This window comes from Spermophilus citellus, assembly GCF_964194105.1.
Source record: "Spermophilus citellus genome assembly, chromosome: 17".
Classification (NCBI taxonomy): domain Eukaryota; kingdom Metazoa; phylum Chordata; class Mammalia; order Rodentia; family Sciuridae; genus Spermophilus; species Spermophilus citellus.
The window spans coordinates 64,122,687-64,141,302 of record NC_138199.1 but is presented as its reverse complement, the minus strand read 5'-3'; the positions used below and the strand labels follow the sequence as shown (position 1 = coordinate 64,141,302).

General features: G+C 35.3%; 2 protein-coding genes across 5 annotated transcripts in view; one reads left to right on the top strand and one right to left on the bottom strand.

Annotated features, from left to right (window-relative positions):
- MILR1 (mast cell immunoglobulin like receptor 1) overlaps positions 1-18,616 on the bottom strand; it is a 234,616-nt gene that overhangs the window by 108,495 nt on the left and 107,505 nt on the right. The gene's annotated exons all lie outside the window — the stretch shown is intronic.
- The window catches only part of SMURF2 (SMAD specific E3 ubiquitin protein ligase 2), a 111,587-nt gene that overhangs the window by 72,819 nt on the left and 20,152 nt on the right, over positions 1-18,616 (top strand). For all 3 annotated transcript variants that reach the window (XM_081271479.1, XM_081271481.1, XM_081271480.1), the window contains 3 exons: positions 1,004-1,206; positions 3,771-3,855; positions 9,994-10,152. In XM_081271479.1, coding sequence (XP_081127605.1) covers positions 1,004-1,206; positions 3,771-3,855; positions 9,994-10,152 — 447 coding nt within the window. The remainder of the gene's footprint in view (positions 1-1,003; positions 1,207-3,770; positions 3,856-9,993; positions 10,153-18,616) is intronic.

The following is an 18,616-nucleotide window of genomic DNA, read 5'->3' as shown; positions in this document are numbered from 1 at the left end:
ACCCCCCTTTTCAATAAATATTCTAGTGGGGGAATATGAACAAAAACAAGATTGTAAAAAATGAAAAATACCAGAGATAACTGCTGTGTTGAGGAACTAAGGCAAGGTATGGATGTTCGTCAACTTGATTGGATAATATCTGATAAACCCATTGTAAGTTAAAAATACCTTAAGTTAGAAATTCATTGAATATACTTAACATACCACACACAACATAGTGTACTGTAGACTATCTGTCATTTACTTTTGTGATCATATGCCTGACTGGCAGCTCCAGTTCCCTGCCAATTGTCTAGCATTTTGAGAGTATGCTATGTGTATTACTTGCTAGCCCAGGAAAAGATAAAAAATTGAAGTATTGTTGCTATAAACACTGGTTGCTTTTGCACTATTGTAAAGTCAAAAAAATCATAAGGTGAACTATCATAGGTTGGGTTCTGTCTGGACTATCAAACGACTGGATGACTTCTTTAGTTTAGAAGATTGGAAAGACCTCTTAAGGAGGCATCAAGTCTAAATTATGATTTGAATGATAAAAAAGAACCAAGCCCAGGGATAATAGGAGAAATGAGTATTTTAGGTGGAATGAAAAGGTACTGTTTTTGAGGACTAAAGGTAAAATGACTTTTGAGAAGTTCAAGGAACAGAAAGAGTATCAATGTGGCTGAAGCTAAGTTGGGAGGGAGAATGGTGGGAAATCAGGTCTGAGAGGTCGGTTGTATTACGTCAAGTTATGCTTTGTAAATCCAGTATTCAAATCTATAAATATCTGGACTTTATATAAAAAGCAATTAAAACCAATATTTAAATATATAATTGACATGCTAATCACTTCCATTTCTCTGGTGCCTAAAGCTTTCAGGCTTGCTTTTGCCAGAGTTCTTAAATCATTATGTTTGTATCAGTCATTCCATTTTCTTATATGATAAGTGATTGTTACTGTAGAGAACTCTACTTTTGATATCTAAATTGATAACTTTGTTTCCTTGTTACTTTTCAATAGACCGGCATCTGAATATTCTAGTCCTGGCAGACCTCTTAGCTGCTTTGTTGATGAGAATACTCCAATTAGTGGAACAAATGGTGCAACTTGTGGACAGTCTTCAGATCCCAGGCTGGCAGAGAGGAGAGTCAGGTCTCAACGACATAGAAATTATATGAGCAGGACACATTTACACACTCCTCCAGACCTACCAGAAGGCTATGGTATGACTACTAGCAAAGGAAAAATAAAATGTGGCTTACTAATTTTAGTTTCTAAGAACAAAAATTAACTTAAAAATTTATTAATCTGGGCTTAGGGATTCTGCATGAAAATAAAAGCAAATATAAAACTCCCAACTTTGAAAAATCTTTGAAGTGTTAGAAGAGTACCTAACCAATGTTTGACTAATTACTTTAGCTTTTATGCTCTTTTAAAATTAAATGTGACTAATACCTTATCACAAGGTATTGTGAGAAACCTGAATCATAGTGAGACAACTCTGCAAGTAGGCACTGTATAAAGGTATGGTAGCATTATTATTGATAAAGGTCATCTGAAGTTAGACATACAGTGTGGTTTTTGGTTTTGGATAAACATATTTAGGAATAATTTCAAAGGCGTATTTCTTATGGTGTTTATTGTTCTTTGTTATCTATAATTTTTGATTATCTGAGTGACGGGGTTATTGTAAATGATTTAGTCACTTTTTTGTATAAGATGATTTTACTCTTAGGTAATTTCCTGGAATTATAGAATTTCATGTGGAAGATAATGTGAATCTTCTAATTGAATACAGACTTTATAATCACTCCTTGCAAACACTAACATTTTATGAACTTGACTGGCATCGCTTGCTTGCTAAAAAGCTAACTAAATTTTTGCCCTGATAGCACTGACTGTAGATAAATTATTTTGGGCTGATGGTGACACCTAATGACCAACATTGGGAATTGCCTAATCTAAGTTTTCTTATTTTTAATTGAGTTATTTAAAAAACTATTCTGCAAATTCATGATTCTAATTTTATTTTAAAACATATTTTACAGGAGGCAGCAACTTGGGAAGTGAGGCAGGAGGATTGCAAGTGCAGAGCCAGCTTCAACAACTTGCAACTTAGTGAGGCTCTGTCTCAAAATAAAAAATAAAAAAGGGCTGGGGATTTGGCTCAGTAGTATAAAGTGCCCTGTGTTCAATCCCTGGTATCAAAAAACAACAACAAAAACATATTTTAGCTCTATTTTTTTTTTTTTTTTTTGCTTTTGGCACTGGGCATTGAAGCCAGGTGTTCTTTACCACTGAGCCACATCCATAGCCCTTTTTATTTTTATTTCGAGACAGGGTCTCACTAAGTTACATAAGACCTCATTAGGTTTCTGAGATTGGCCTTGAACTTGCAATCCTCCACCTCAGCCTCCCAAGTCACTGGGATTATAAGCATACACCATTGTTCAGGGCCATTTTTAGCTCTATAATTTGGAAAAGAAAAAAACTGTCCACTAACTGTGCTATGCCTCAGAGATTACTTTAGAGTATGTGAAACAGACAAACCTCAGTTCACATCCCAGCTTTGCCATGTTACACTGAGCATAGCATTTAGCCTCTGTGAACATATGGGGAACGTAATAGTACCAATAGTGTAGGTTTATTGCATGAATAAATGATATTTTATGTGAAGTATCTGAAAGAGTAGCATAGAAAATGCTCAATAAAATCTAGCTGTTATTGTCAATGTATAGATCTTAAAATAAAGTTATCTTTCGCCATTTATCTTTGAGATTATAAGGCAAGCTATTTGGAATAGGAGTAGTTATACTTTTATAATATTGTGTGATCTAGATTAAAAAAAATTTTGTACAACAGAAATAAGGTAGATACCAAGGCTGAAATTATTACAGCTGTCATCTGTAACTGAATTTAAATATTTTTATGTTTAAAATTTTTTAAAGTTTGCAATTTATGTTTATTGACTTAATTAGAAGCTTATAAATAAATTTCTGCTAATAAATATTAACAATGGTTTTGTTGTCTTGTATATTGAATTTTTAAAAACTTTTTAAAAATATTTTTTTTTAGTCGTAGTTAGACACAATACGTTTATTTTATTTATTTATTTTTTAATGTGGTGCTGAGGATCGAACCCAGGGCCTCGCATGTGCTAGGCAAGCACTCTACCACTGAGCCACAATCCCAGTCCTTTATCTGTTTGTGATTTTATAATGTGTTCCTTGTAGCTCATCTTTTTTGTGTGTCTGTTTTAGCCTAAATATAGTTGAAAGAATACATTTCTGGCCCAGCATGGTGGTGTATGTCTTTAATCTCAGCAACTCAGAGGCTGAGGAGGAGGGTCATAAGTTTGAGGCTAGCCTTAGCAACATAGGCCCTAAGCAACTTAGTGAGACTCTGTCACAAAATAAAACATAAAAAGGGCTGGGGATTGGCTCAGTGGTTAAGTGCTCCTGAGTTCAGTCTCTAGTTCCAAAAAAAGAGATCACTTCTTTACCTTTGTCTTGTTTACTTATTGGTGTTATGACAGTCTTATTTTCTATTTTCCATTGCGATTGCACTACATTATAAGTTTAGTTAGGTTTTAGATATCTGGTCTGTAATTTTCATATAATTGTTTCTAGGAAACAGAAAAAGCGATTTGTGAAGCTGGTTTTCATAATGAAATAGACTGGTAATTTGGAAATTTTTCCCTATTAGTATGTCATCCCAGAGTATGTAAAAGTATTTGATTTGGACATTCTGAATTTTGTTCTTCTTATTAGTTTTCTTTATTTTACAGAACAGAGGACAACGCAACAAGGTCAGGTATATTTCTTACACACTCAAACTGGTGTGAGCACATGGCATGATCCAAGAGTACCTAGGTAAGAATATATTTTAAGTACTCTTCATACAATGAATATACATCTTACTTTGGCTTTCTTTCAGTTTTTTAAAAAGATATTTAACTTTTAAAAATAGTTTATATATATGTTTGACTCTGACAGTCATTTGAGTTTGACATTCAGTAGAAAGTCGTACCTGTTTCTCTGAAGTCTCACCAGTTCCCTCCACCAGTGTCCAGTCCCCTTTTCTGATCCCTTTAAAAGAAAAGTGAGACAGCTGAGCATTGTGGCATATGCAATCACACCTATTCCCTTATTTTGGTACCAGGGATTGAACTCAGGGGCACTTGGCCACTGAGCCACATCCCCAGCCCTATTTTGTATTTTATTTAGAGACAGGGTCTCACTGAGTTGTTTAGCGCTTCACTTTTGCTGAGGCTGGCTTTGAACTTTTGATTCTCCTGCCTCAGCCTCCCGAGCTACTGGGATTACAGGCGTGCACTACTGCCCCCAGTTTGCAATCTCATTTTAAATGAGGTAGGAGGATCAAGTTCAAGTCCAGTCTCAACAATTTAACAAGGCCCTGTGTCGGGGAAAAGGAAACAAAAAGAGGGGGGCGGGGCTGGGGATGTAGCTCAGTGGTAAAACACCACTGTGTTTAATCCCAAGTATCAAAAAAAAAGGCAAGCCAAAACATGGGCTAAAACATTGCATTTAAAATAGGTAGAGATTAAAGATGGTGGAATGAGATGGACATCATTACCCTAAGTACATGTGTGAAGACATGAATGGTGTGACTCTACTTTGTGTACAACCAGAGACGTGAAAAATTGTGCTCTTTATGTGTACTATGAATTGAAATGCATCCTCCTGTCATGTATAACAAATTAAAATAAATAAATAAATTTAAAAAAAACGGGAAAAAATAGGTAGGAGATGGTAAGTTTTATTTCTGGTCAGGCTTTTTTATTAAGTTAAAAAATTTTAATCTTGTACAAATTATTCAGTGATCTTCTATATGTGTTCCTTAATAGTTTCATTTTGATGTAGAAAAGAAAATAAGTGGCTGAGCATGGTGGCACACACTTATTTTTTTTTTTTTTTTTTAAAGAGAGAGTGAGAGAGGAGAGAGAGTGAGAGAATTTTTAATATTTATTATTTAGTTCTCGGCGAACACAACATCTTTGTTGGTATGTGGTGCTGAGGATCGAACCCGGGCCGCACGCATGCCAGGCGAGCGCGCTACCGCTTGAGCCACATCCCCAGCCCGGTGGCACACACTTATAATCCCAATTCTGTAGACTGAGACAGGGTCATGGCAAGTTCAAGGCCAGCCTCTGCAATTTAGTGAGACCTTGTCTTGGTATAAAAAATAAAGGGTTGGGGATATAACTCAGTGGTAGAACACTTGCCGAGCATGAACAAGGCCCTGAGTTTGACCTCCAGTACTGCAAATAAACAAACTAAAAAGAGCTGAGGATCTAGTTTAATTGTAGAGCTCCCCTGGCTTCAATCCCCAGTACCAGAAAAAGAATAAAGAAAACAGCTTAGAATTCCAATTCCATTTTATTTAAAAATTAAAACTTATACATTTGAACTGTAGGCATTGTATTTGTTAACCAAAATATCAGTTGTATTCTGACTTCAAGAAGATGGAATGACACACAAATCAATTTAATAATTAGTGTAATTTTAAATACATTCTAGTACTAAATATTTAGGTTTTTTTTTTTCTTTAGGTTTTTTTTTTTCTTTTCCTCTTTTTTTTTTTTTTTTGAACCTGGGGATTGAACCCAGAGGCACTTTACCACTGAGATAAGTCCCTAGCCCTTTTTATATTTTATTTTGAGACATGGTCCCCCCGAGTTGCCCAGGCTGTCCTTGAATTTGCAATTCTTCTTCCTCAGCTTTCCCAGTAGACCTGGGATTATAGGCATGCTTACACTGCTAACTTGAGTTATTTTCTTTTATTTTTCTTTCTTTTTTTAAATATTTATTTATTTTTTTTTAGTTATAGGTGGACACAATGTCTTTATTTTATATTTATGTGGTGCTGAGGAATGAACCTGGTGCCTCACGCATGCTAGGTGAGCGCTCTACCTCTGAGCCACAATCCCAGCCCAGCTTGAGTTATTTTTCTAATGAGCATGTGCAAAGTACCAAGTAGTGCAGCCTGATTTGCCAAAAAGCTTTGAATTCAAAATTAAGTTCTAAATCAACTTTCTGTGGTACATGTGTACCTTTGTAAAGTGAGGATGTTTTGTATATCAACCCCCTCAACATAAAAAAAAACCCAGGGAGTGTCAAGAGAACGTTCTTTCCTAAAGCTGACTCAGTCTTCTGTTTGTAACTGAATCAAAAAACAGATGTGACTAGCTGATGTTGGGTTGCCCTGATACTTGCTATTTATTTATAAATAAAACTATTATAATGAAAATATTTGATTATATAATTTAATTAGAATCTTTTGAGGGTGGCAGCCAGCAAAATACGCTATCACTAATTACTGTATCAATTTGCCATTTCTTGGTGGTATAAATGTTAAATTTTAACTAGTAGTAGAGAGAAAATTTTGTATCTTTTAAGTTAAGCTTGGGAAAAAAAATTTAAGGTCCTAACTTTTAGAAATCAGAATTTGTTAAATTATGAAAGGAAGTGTTTTGGATTCTGTTTATCAAATTGAAGATAAATAATGAGGTTTTCTTTAAAATTAAAGTCATTGGTAAGACGTATATAGAAGAAAAATGATTTTGCGGTAACGAGAAAGATAAACTTGAATTATCATTTAAAGATATCCATACACTTAAATTTATCTGAGAAGTCCCATTTTATTATGCTTTGCATTTCTGTTTAAAGTAATGATTAAGGCCTAATTATTAATTTTATTGCATATTGGCTATAGTCTTGAAGTTCAGATTCATTTATTGATTGTATCAAGGATTAACCCAGGGGTGTTCTACCATCGATCCACATCCCCAGCCCTTTTTATCTTTTATTTTGAGACAGGGTATCACTAAGTTGCTTAGGGCCTTGCTAAATCATTGAGTCTAGCTTTGAACTTGTGATTCTCCTGCCTCAGCCTCCTGAGTTGTTGAGATTACAGGCATGCACCATTGTGCCTGGCTCAGATTTGTATTTTTATGGCTGCATAACATTCCATTTTTCTGTAATCATTTCCCAGTTGGACATAAAAATTATTTCCAGTTTTTTACGTTTTTAGTCAGTCCTCTCCCATGTATGACTGTAGATCAATAAAACTCTAAATAAAATAATATAAAATTAGTTTCTACATTATATCAATAGAATTCTCATTCTTTGATTTCTATCATTTTTTTTACTTCTAAAAGTTCCATTTAAGAAAATATCACCATTTATTTTTATTTTTAAAAAATTTTTTCTTTTTAGTTGTAAATGGACCTTTATTTTATGTATTTATATATAGTGCTGAGGATTGAACCCAGGGCCTCACACATGCTAGGCAGGTGCTCTACCACTAAGCCACAATCCAGCCCCTTCATTTATTTTTTAATAATGTTTCATTGATAGTTCATTTTGTAATGGTACCTTTTAATTTTTTAAAAAACTGCATATCATCACTGTTCTCTTTTTGATTTCTGACAGTGCTTGGGGATCTGATTCTGGTTTATTGTTTCTCCTTACTTTAACAGTGTTGTTCTTTTCTGAAGTGTTTGGTGATTTTAGATTGTGAATTTATTATTTGATCTTGATTAGTTGGGGTTCTCGAGACCTGAAGTAGAATTTTAGGTAGTTTTCCTGGAATTACCTCATTATTTTGAGATCTCAGTTTTTGGGGAAAGTTATTAGTTTCCTTTCCCAACCTTGCTGATGGCCTTTCTCTCTCCACACTGGCTACTCAGGTACCAGCTCCACCTTCATTTTCCTCCCTCCCTTCCCTCTTTTTTTCCCTCCCTCCCTACCTCTTAGTAGGATTCTTGGAGCTTTCCCTTGCTTCTTTTGTGACTAGCTATGTCTTCAAATATATGTTTCCCTTTAAACTTTAGTTGTTTTGTAGAGGATCTCTCTCTCTCTCTCTCTCTCTCTCTCTCTCTCTCTCTCTCTCTCTCTCTTTTGATATTGGGGATTGAACTCATGGTGCTCAACTACTGATCCACATCCCCAGCCCTTTTTATATTTTATTTAGAGACAGGGTCTCACTAAGTTGCTTAAGGCCTTGCTGATTTGCTGAGGCTTTCTCTGAACTCACCATCCTCCTCCCTCAGCATCCTGAGCCCTGGAGGAGGTCAGGAGAATCCTCTTGGAGCACCTCTAAACAAAAGTCAAAGTCATCATTTCAACAAATCTATGAGGGCCCATATGTGCCCATCATCATGTTTCACCCAGAACAAGCTGTTACTTGAGGGGGTGGGGCAAAAATCTTTGTCTAGTTTAACTTTTAAAACATGATTTTGAAGAATCTTATCAGCACAATTATGTTCTAGTTTAAATTTACTTTAGACATGCTGCTTTTATCTTTTCAAGCCCCCTTCCCCCAAGCCCCTAAAGACTACAAAAGGCAAACAGTTTTAGTATCTAGATGCTTGAGCTTTCTTGGTCACTTTCAAAGAGTGGCAGTTCCTTAGCATTTACAGGTAATTCCTGTAGCCTGAAGTGGTTCACTTGGGCTTGAAATGACCTGAGCATATTACTCATTGTTACATGAGGCTTTAGTGGGGTCACGGAAGACAGTGACTTCATTGTCCCAGTAGCTGATGACAGTAACTTTGGGATCTGCACTCTGAAAGATTTTTGTTATAACAGTGTAGAGGATAGGATTTTATAGTCCTTATTGTTGGTTTCATTATGAATAACCAAAGGGAAGCAATGCCTAGTGTCAGGTATAGGACATGCCTACTCTGAGCATATTAACTTCCTGGCTCCTTAATGTGTTTAATAACTTGAGGCTCCTTATCTTATTCTTTAAGGTCCTATAAATCCTTGTTTATATATAATAGTATTTTAACTGTGTGCAATATAATAACAGTGGCTTTTGGTTCATTAAAATGCATTAACTGGGCTGGGGTTGTGGCTCAGTGGTAGAGTGCTTGCCTAGCATGTGCAAGGCACTGGGTTCGATTCTCAGAACCACATAAAAACATAAATAAAGATATTGTATCCATATATAGCTTAAAAAAAAAAGTCTATTAACTGCCTGTAATCCCAGCGGCTTGGGAGGCTAAGGCAGGAGCATTGAGAGTTGAAAGCCAGAGTCAACAAAAGTGAGGTGCTAAGCAACTCAGTGAGACCCTGTCTCTAAATAAAATACAAAATAGGGCTGGGGATGTGGCTTGGGAGTGCCCCTGAGTTCAATCCCTGGTACCCCCACCCCCTCCCCCAAAAAAGTTTATTAGCTTTTTTCATTGCAGCAGTAGTAAGCCTTAGTGTGTTGTTCTTTTGGTGTATCAAACAGGTTCTTTATTCACAAGTTCACAGACTTCAAAAGTCAAAATGAGCTAGTTATCCTTTAAAAAAAAGAAGCTGTGATTATTTTCAAGATCATAATTTCTTCTTCTTCTTTTTTTTTTTTTTTGTATTTGGGATTTAACTCAGAGGTGCTTTACCACTGAGCCTTTTTATTTTTTTTATTTTGAGACAGGGTTTCATTAAGTTGTGTAGGGCCTTGATAAGTTGCTGAGGCTAGCCTTGAACTTGTGATAGGATCATAATTTCAAAAACATTTCCAGTTTTGCTTTGTTGGAGAGCTTAAAATTACTCATGGAATAGACATTATTTACACATATTTTTGATGTAGTAAAGAAAGAAATAGTTGAGGGAAATTTTAGAAAACATTTAATTCCTTTTATCACTGATACTTGTAACACAGTATTTTCTGTCAAACAAATATTGAAGTATAGTTTATGTTGGCAAATGTTGTGATTACTTTTATATTAATTTAAAATCTGTGTTACATTAAAGTCGAAAAACTAACCTACTAAAAATGTAGGCTTTGTGATAAGTTCTTCTGAGCTGTTTATGGATTGGGTTTTGAACATGCAAGTTTGTTAAACCACTGGGAATTAAAGATTCCAGCTCAACATCTCAAGTTTCTGAAACAATACATTTTCTCAGACTTCATGGAATTGTTGTATGTCATTTACACTTGCTTGGCTCAGCAGGCACAGCAATGAGGTATTTTTTACTTTATATTTGTTTTTGCAGGGATCTTAGCAACATCAATTGTGAAGAGCTTGGTCCTTTGCCTCCTGGATGGGAGATCCGTAATACTGCAACAGGCAGAGTTTATTTCGTTGACCATAACAACAGAACAACACAATTTACAGATCCTCGACTCTCTGCCAACTTGCATTTAGTTTTAAAGTAAGTTTTTGAAACAATACATATAAAAATACCTGCTGGAACAAGAGGAAATTGATGGATACTTTCTATAATAAATGTGAAAGAATGTCTGCTCTCTTCAATTTATTATTATTATTATTATTATTATTTTAAAGTTTCCTGGCTTCTTTTTTAATATTTATTTATTTATTTTAGTTCTCGGCGGACATAACATCTTTGTTTGTATGTGGTGCTGAGGATCGAACCTGGGTCGCACGCATGCCAGGCCAGCGCGCTACCGCTTGAGCCACATCCCCAGTCCTTCAATTTATTATTTTTACTGATCAAATTTTATGTAAGAGTGTGACAGAGTTTACTCAGACATATGAGTATTTTAATTCTACTATGCTTAAGTAGGAACTGATCTTGAAATGTTAGGTAAAGGTATGTATTAAAAGTACTCAAGTGAGGGGCTAGGGATGTGGCTCAAGTGGTAGCGCACTCGTCTAGCATGTGTGAGGCACTGGGTTCGATTCTCAGCACCACATAAAAACAAAATAAAGATATCGTGACCACCTAAAACCTAAAAAAAAAAAAAAAAAGAAAGTACTCAAGTGAGAGGGTGTTTTTTCCGATAGGCAGTAGCTTGACAGAAGTTGAGGCTGAACAATGTATTTTTGTGTTGTTGTTGCAACACAACTAATGTTAGTGGATTTTCAATAGCTTTTATTATTTGTGAAGTGTTGTTCTTTTACTTTATATATATTAGCAATTTTTTCCCCCACAAATTCCTTGAGGTAGTTACTGCCATTTATATGTATAAGGAAACTGAAATCTAGAGGTTGACTTTCTGTAGGTCGCCAGGCAGTAAGTGGCCATGTCCAGATTCATACCGAACATCCTGGCTTTTTAGTTGGCTGTTAACTATGTTATTGAGCATTGTTTGTAGGTGTTATTTGTATCTTTGCTTTTCTTTTTTCTTTAGCTGTCTAGTTTTTTCCTAACTTTGTTAGTTCCTACATTGCCTTCTGAGGAAGGGGAGGGGTAAATAAAGAGAGAAAAGGAAACTTCATTACTTAAGCAAAGCACCAAAGTATCTTTTTCAACAATTTTGATGAAACTGTTGGGTGTGTGTATGAGTGGGGAAAGGGAGAGAGAGAGAGCCGACTCCACGTCTGAGCTACATCCCCAGCCCCGGCAAAAACACTTTGACAATAGTATATCAACAAGGTTCTTGGCCTTAGACTTTGAAGAACAAGGTTCTCTCTGACTCCAGAATAACTTACTCTATCATGTCTAAAAAATATTACATGGTCTGTCTTCTCATTCCTAACATACATGATAAGTACTCAAAAGTCAAGTACTTATGAAGAATGTTAAAATTTTAAAACAAACTGTACATGTTGGCACAATCTTGTAACCACTGCTTGGGAGGCTGAGGCAAAAGGATTGAAAGTTTGAAACCAGCCTAGGCAGCATAGAAAGCCCCTATCTCATAACAAAAGTGTTTTGAAAGGTTGGGGATGTAGCTTTGTGGTAAAGCATTTGCCTAGCAAGTATGAGACCCTGGGTATTATACCCAGTAACCAGTCCACCCCTCTTCCCACCTCCAAGTAGTGAAAGCTTAAATAACTCAGAATGGAAAATATCTTTGATTCATTAATTTTTTTGGAGCAAGGTTTCATAAAGCAAAACATTTAAATGAGAGGTATCTAGCAGTTGTTTACGAGAACAGAATGAAGCATTTAAAATATCTATGGTTCCTTCATTTAAATGTATACAGTTATCTTAGCAGTCTCATTATGTCAATAGAGCTTACTTTATTGTGGATAGAAGATTCTAAAATTTTGGTTACAAATTCACAAGTATTTGGCAGATTTACAGTTTGTAAGCACTTGAAGAAATATGTATGGGCTTTTTCTGAGCATTAGGATCTGCAGTCTACCCTTTGAATAACACTGCTCTGGGGCACTTGCCTAGTGGTTGAATTACAATATCATAGAGTATTTTTTTCTCCCATTCTAATATAGAAGCACAGTTTTTCTAGAGTCTTTTACCAGCATTTTATGAGTTCCTATTGCTTGAGAACCTTACTAGTATTTGGTATTTGCTTATTAATGCTTTGTAATTATAATTTGCCAGCATTTTCCTATTTTTTATTGAGGTTGAACACCTTCTCATAGGTTTATTGGCCGCTTGGATTTCTTTTCTTTTTTTGGTAGAGGTCCCCTTTACATCTTTTGACCATGGACTATTCAGATTGAACAGTTTTTTGTTGGCCTGTTGATCAGTTGTATGACATTTCATATAAATAGTTTACATCCTTTGCTTACTTTTCTAGTATGCCCTTTAAATTTTAAAATTTGAAGTGTAGATGAATTTTTGATGCATTTAGAGTTTTTTTCTTTACTAGGCAAGTCTTTAATCTATTGGGACTTTTTCCTTTGTGTGTGGATTTAAGTGGCATATGGGAGTAACTAACTGGGATTTGGGGAGATGATAAGGAATACATGAGATGTTGACATTCTCTATAGAGAGCTTTGTTTTGTTTTAGTATTATCATTATTTGTTACCTTCCCGCTTTCTCTACCCCACTGGATCCTGAATTACTTAAGAAGAGTGCCCATATTCTCTACATTTTTCCTTCTTTAGTATGTAGCATACCCAAGTTTTTGGTAGATGTGTATTTATTGAAGACTCAGAATTCTGGCTCTTTTGGAGGCCCAGAAAAGCCTCAGGAGGTACTCTATTTTATCTTCTGTCCTCAGAATCACCTCTTTAGGTAGTAGGAGTTTGGAGTTTGACTTGATGTTGCCAGTGAACATTTCAGTAGAATAGTTATAGGTATTCTGTCTTTTGAGTAGTTAGTTGTATCAAATAACTGAATTAAAATTAGTGTTCTGAAGGAAGGACTAGATGGGATGATTAGAAATGTCGGTTGCCTTTTCTGTTTGAGTAAATTATAGGAGGTAATTTGAAGAACAATTGACTGCTTTTCTGATGATTATTATTTTTCCAATTCTGTTTAGAAAGTAGCATTAATATCATCAACATTTGCCTTTGTCTTATCTCCAAGTTTTATGGTCATTCCCAGTAGATAGTTCTCAAGTGAATTTTTTTTCTTTGCACTGGGGTGGAACTGAGAGACGGTTGGTCATTGAGCCACATTTCTAGTTAAATTGTTGAGGCTGGCCTTAAACTTCTAATTTTCTGCCTGAGCCTCCTGAATTATGTGTGTGTGTGTGTGTGTGTGTGTGTGTGTATGATGTGTGTATCAAAGTATTGCTCCTCCCTTTAATATCTTTGACTTATTATGCTGTGAAAAAGCTTAAACATTTGTGTATCTGTTTTTTTGTTTGTTTCATTTTGTTTTTTAAGGAGGACAGAATTTCAGAACTACAATTGTCAAAGTGTCATCTGTAAAGTCTCCAACCTGATAAATCTTCTCTGAGGTTTATAATCATGTTATATTAGAACAAATATATAAAAATTATTCACAGCATTTAAATTTCTATCAGAAGTTAACTTAGAAGTGATAAAGGAGTTAGTTTTTATTCAGATATAAAATGTAAAACAAAATTTGTATGTACAAGTGAATTTATCATGATGAGGTAAAGGAAAGAGTTTTAACCTAGATTATGGTTTTAAAAAGGATATTCAGCTGGGATTTATCATGATGAGGTAAAGGAAACAATTTTAACCTAGATTATAGTTTTTAAAAGGATATTCAGCTGGGAGCAGTTGCACATGTCTATAATACTAGAGGCTTGGGAGGCTGAGGCAGGAGGATCATGATTTCAAATGTCAGCCACAGTGACTTAGCCAGGCCATAAGCAACTCAGTGAGACCCTGTTTCTAAATAAAATACAAAAAAGGGCTGGGGATGTGGTTCAGTGGTTAAGTACCCTTGAGTTCAATCTCCAGTACACCCTCCCCCCACATCATAAGGCATCAGTTTTAAAATTTAACTGTTGTTACATTAATCCTTGTATATCTTAGGATATGTTGGATAGAAGACTCTTTTTTTTACGTTGATGCTTTATTTCTATTTTAAAGACTTTGGGGATGTGTTTTAAATGTGTGTTAAAGATAAGTACCCTTTCTATGATTGTATTGCTATCAGTTCTCACTTCCTAAATGCTGAAACAGGTGCACACACACACACACACACAAACAAAACCTAATTAAAAATCAAAATCATCTAAAAATATTTATGAAAGTTATGTAACAATAAAATATGTACTAGAAATATGTACTAGGCCTAGGTGCAGTGGCACATGCCTGTAATCCCAGCAACTTGGGAGGCTGAGGCAGGAGGAATCACAAGTTCAAAGCTAGCCTCAGCCTTTTAACTAAGCTTTAAGCAATTTAGTGCGACCCTGTCTCAAAATTTAAAAAAAAAAAAAAGGCCTAGGGATGTGCCTCAGCGATTAAGCACTACTGGGTTCAATCCCTGGTATTAAAAAAAAAAAAAAACTCTGGGTTAAAGGAATTTTGAATCTAAATCTTTGATCTGTCAAATATATTGTTCTCTTACTTCGTAGTCTTATTGTTTTCTGTCTGAATTTTTTTCTTTTTTCCAAAAAATCTTATTGGAGTATTGCTGTTGCTATTAGGCTAATTATGCATTGGTGAAAGTAGTTTAACCTTTAGTCTGAATTGTAGGAGAAACTGTGATGTATGGATTTTATTGTTGTATAACTTTCATAAGTATTTTTAGATGATTTTGATTTTTAATTAGGGTTTTGTTTGTATGTGTGTGCGTATTTCAACATTTAGGAAGTGAGAACTGATTGCAGTCAATCATAGAAAGGGTACTTATCTGAGCTAGAAAATAATGTAGTGGAGCAAGTTATGTTTTAGAGAGAACTCTCCTATTCAAACTAAGAAGAACTGGTAATTAAATTTTTGAAAGGAAGTGATAAGAAAAGTTACCTCTTAGAAATATGTACTAGGCCTAAAGTCCTTTCTTATATAGTACTTTAATTTCTCCCTCCTTAACTCCCAAGCCCCTCCTGAAATACTATTGGTGTTATTTTTTTTTTTAATATTATGAAGATTATGCAGTACCTGTGAGGCCTCAGCACATACTCTGTTAGTGATGGTACAGAGTTGATAAACTATTACAAAATATTGTCATTGGGATTCAGTAAATAACTTGGCAAAGGACATATTCTTCTAAGAAATAATTTAAAATCTGTTTTTTTTTTAATTTTCCTGCTTCAAGCAAACTTTATAGATTTTTTAACCTAGTAACTATACCGTTACAGTTCTGATGATTAGCATTCACTCTGCATAGTGTGCTCTGAGCACTGTGTCATCCTTATTGTAACTCTATGTTGTCTCCCTCTCACCAATGAGAAAAATGGAGCCTCAGTTACATAAGTTGTCTAGAGATATATAAAAAGCGTGAGAGCTGGGATTTGAATTCAACCAGTTTGACTGTAGAGAGGTATTTTTTTCTTCCCTTTTTTTCTCTTCCTGTTTTTCTTTTATTTTTTTAATAGTTGTAGATGGATACAATACCTTTATTTTATTTATTTATCTTTATGTGGTGCTGAGGATCGAATCCAGGGCCTCACATGTGCTAGGCAAGTGCTCTACCACTGAGCTACAACCCCAGCCCCCCTGTTTTTATTCTTTTAACAGTAATTATTTCCTTTCCTTTGATTGGCATTGCAGGAAGTTATTACTATAAAGGAAGCTTTTCACTTTTTCTTTTTAAAGATCACTATGGGCAAGGACTTTACAATTTGAGTCTTTGCATGTCAGGGTCACTTATTTTAAGAAAATTGTTTGATTTCCTAATTAAGTCACTAGGCATTGTTAGACATCTTGAAGGATAGAGGATTGACACCTGCAGCGTTTCTTTCCTAGCACAGACATTAGTCTTTACATAACTGCCTTTTGCACCCTAGTACAGTTTGAAGAGACAGACTGCTTTATTGGGTAATTGTATTTTTTTTTTCCTGTGTGTATGAGAAATAATAGCTTCTGGTGGCTGAATCTGAGATTATTTACTGTTTCAGTTTTAAGCCTTTTCTATTTGCAGGTCTTCAGACAGTCTTTCACACAAGGCTTTGTGAATGAGCTTGCTGTCTCTGGATTAAAAAAAAAAAAAAAAAAAAAAAACCAAAAAAACAGCTTTGCTGGGCACCGTGGTGCATGCCTGTAATCCCAGCGGCTCAGGAGGCTGAGGCAGGAGGATCAAGAGTTAAAAGCCAGCCTCAGCAATAGCGAGGCACTAAGCAACTCAGTGAGACCCTGTCTCTAAATAAAATACAAAATAGGGCTGGAGATGTGGCTCAGTTGTTGAGTGCCCCTGAGTTCAATCCCCAGTACCAAAAAAAAAAGACTCCAGCTTTATTGAAATATAATTGACACACAATCAACTGTAAATTTTTATACAGTTTAACTTATTTAACATGTTATATACCCAAGAAACTATCATCACATGAAAGTGAACATATCCATCCTTCAAAAGTTTCCTCATGCCCATTTTAATTTCTTTTCCTCTCCCTCCCTATGCTGCTTTCACCTTGTATTAGTTTCCCAGGGTTACTGCAACAAAATACCACAAGTTGGGTGAACAAATAAATTCATTCCCTCACAGTTCTGGAGGGAAGTCCAGACTGGGGGAGTCAGCTGGGGTGGTTCCTTCTGGAAGATCTGAGGGAATCTGTTCCATGCCCCCTTCTAGCTTCTGGTGGTTTCTGGAAACGTTGGTGTTCCTTGGCTTATAGACATTTCACTCTGATGTTTGCCTTCAGTCATCTTATAGGTTTATTTTCTTTGTATCTACATCCAAATTTCCCCTTTCTTATAAGGATGCCAGTTGGATTTAGGACCAACCCAATGCATTGTTATCTTGTCTTAACTTGATTATATCTGCAAAAACCCTATTTCCAAATAAGGTCACATTCACAGGTCTGAAGAGTTGAGACTTCAACTTGTTTTGGGAGGGGACAACCCACAACACTACCTTTTGGATATTAAATAAATCGAATCTTAACAGTATATTTGTTTGATTTTTTTTCTTTTACCCCAAATAATTTTGGGCTTCATCTCTCTTACATATATAGTTCATTTCTTTTTAGTGTTACAATGGAATATCATCTGCGTTGTTTCCAGTGTTTGGCTATAAAAGATAAAGGTCTTTATGTACCTGTTTTTGTAGGAATATATGCTCTCATTTCTCTTGGGTAGAAAAGTACCTAAGAGTAGAAAGGCTAAATCATATGGTAGATTTATGTATAATTTTCAAAGAAAGTGCCTGATCGCTTTTCAAAGTATTGTTCCATTTTACATTCCCACCAGCAACGCATGAGATGTTGCTCTGTATCTTTATTAACTCTTGGTATGATTAACCTTGTTAGTTTTAGACATTCTAATTGGTATGTAGTGGTATCATTCTGGTTTTAGTGTGCATCTCTGTAATGACAAATGATGTTGAGCATCTTTCATGTGTTTCTTTGCCATCCATGTATCTCCTTTGGGGAAATCTTTGTCTTCTACTCCCTCATTTGAGCTGTTTAGTTTAGTTTAGTTTTTTTAAAGATATTTTTAGTTGTAGACGGACACAATACCTTTATTTTGTTTATTTTAGTTTTATGTGGTACTGGGGATCAAATCCAGGGCCTCACACATGCTAGGCAAGTATTCTACCACTGAGCTTACAACCCCAGCCCCCTTGAGCTGTTTAGTTTTTATTATTGAGTTTTTGAGAGTTCTTGGATATTTACATGTCAGATATATGCTTTCCAAAGATTTTCTTCTAGTCTGTGATTCGTCTTTTCATTTTCTTGTTGGTGCATTTTTTAAAAGCAGAAATTTTCTTTAAAATTTTTTAGTTTAATTTATTCACTTGTTCTTGTGTTATCTAAGAAATCATAGCCTAACACAGGTTATAAATATATTTTCCTCTGTTTACAAGTTTTAAGGTTTTAGATTTTACACTGAGGTCTATGATCCATTTTGAGTTAGTTTTTGTATCTGGTATGAAATATACCCAAGTTTTCCCCAACCCATCCTGTAGTACTGGGACTTAAACCCAGGGCCTCACATACACCAAACAGTTCTTTACCACTGGGCCATGTCCCTAGTCCCCCAAGTTAATTTTTTAAAAATAGGATTATATAATTTTTATGGAATACTTTAAAAAATATTTTGTTTTAGTCGTAGTTGGACACAATACCTTTATTTTATTTTATGTGGTGCTGAGAATCAAACCCAGCGCCCCCGCACAAGCTAGACAAGCGCTCTACTGCTGAGCCAAAACCTAGCCCAAGGGAATACTTTTTATAACCTTGAGTGTGTGTGTGTATGTGTGTGTGTGTATGTGTAATAACACCTTTATTATTATGTTTAGAAGAACAGTTAATACTGACATTTTCAAAAATGCTGTTTGTATGGTTATGTTTTAGACATGAAATTTGGCCTGGTGTGAGAATCACTATATGTAAAGTAAATTAGGATGACCTGCTAACAAACTGAGTTATTTTCATGT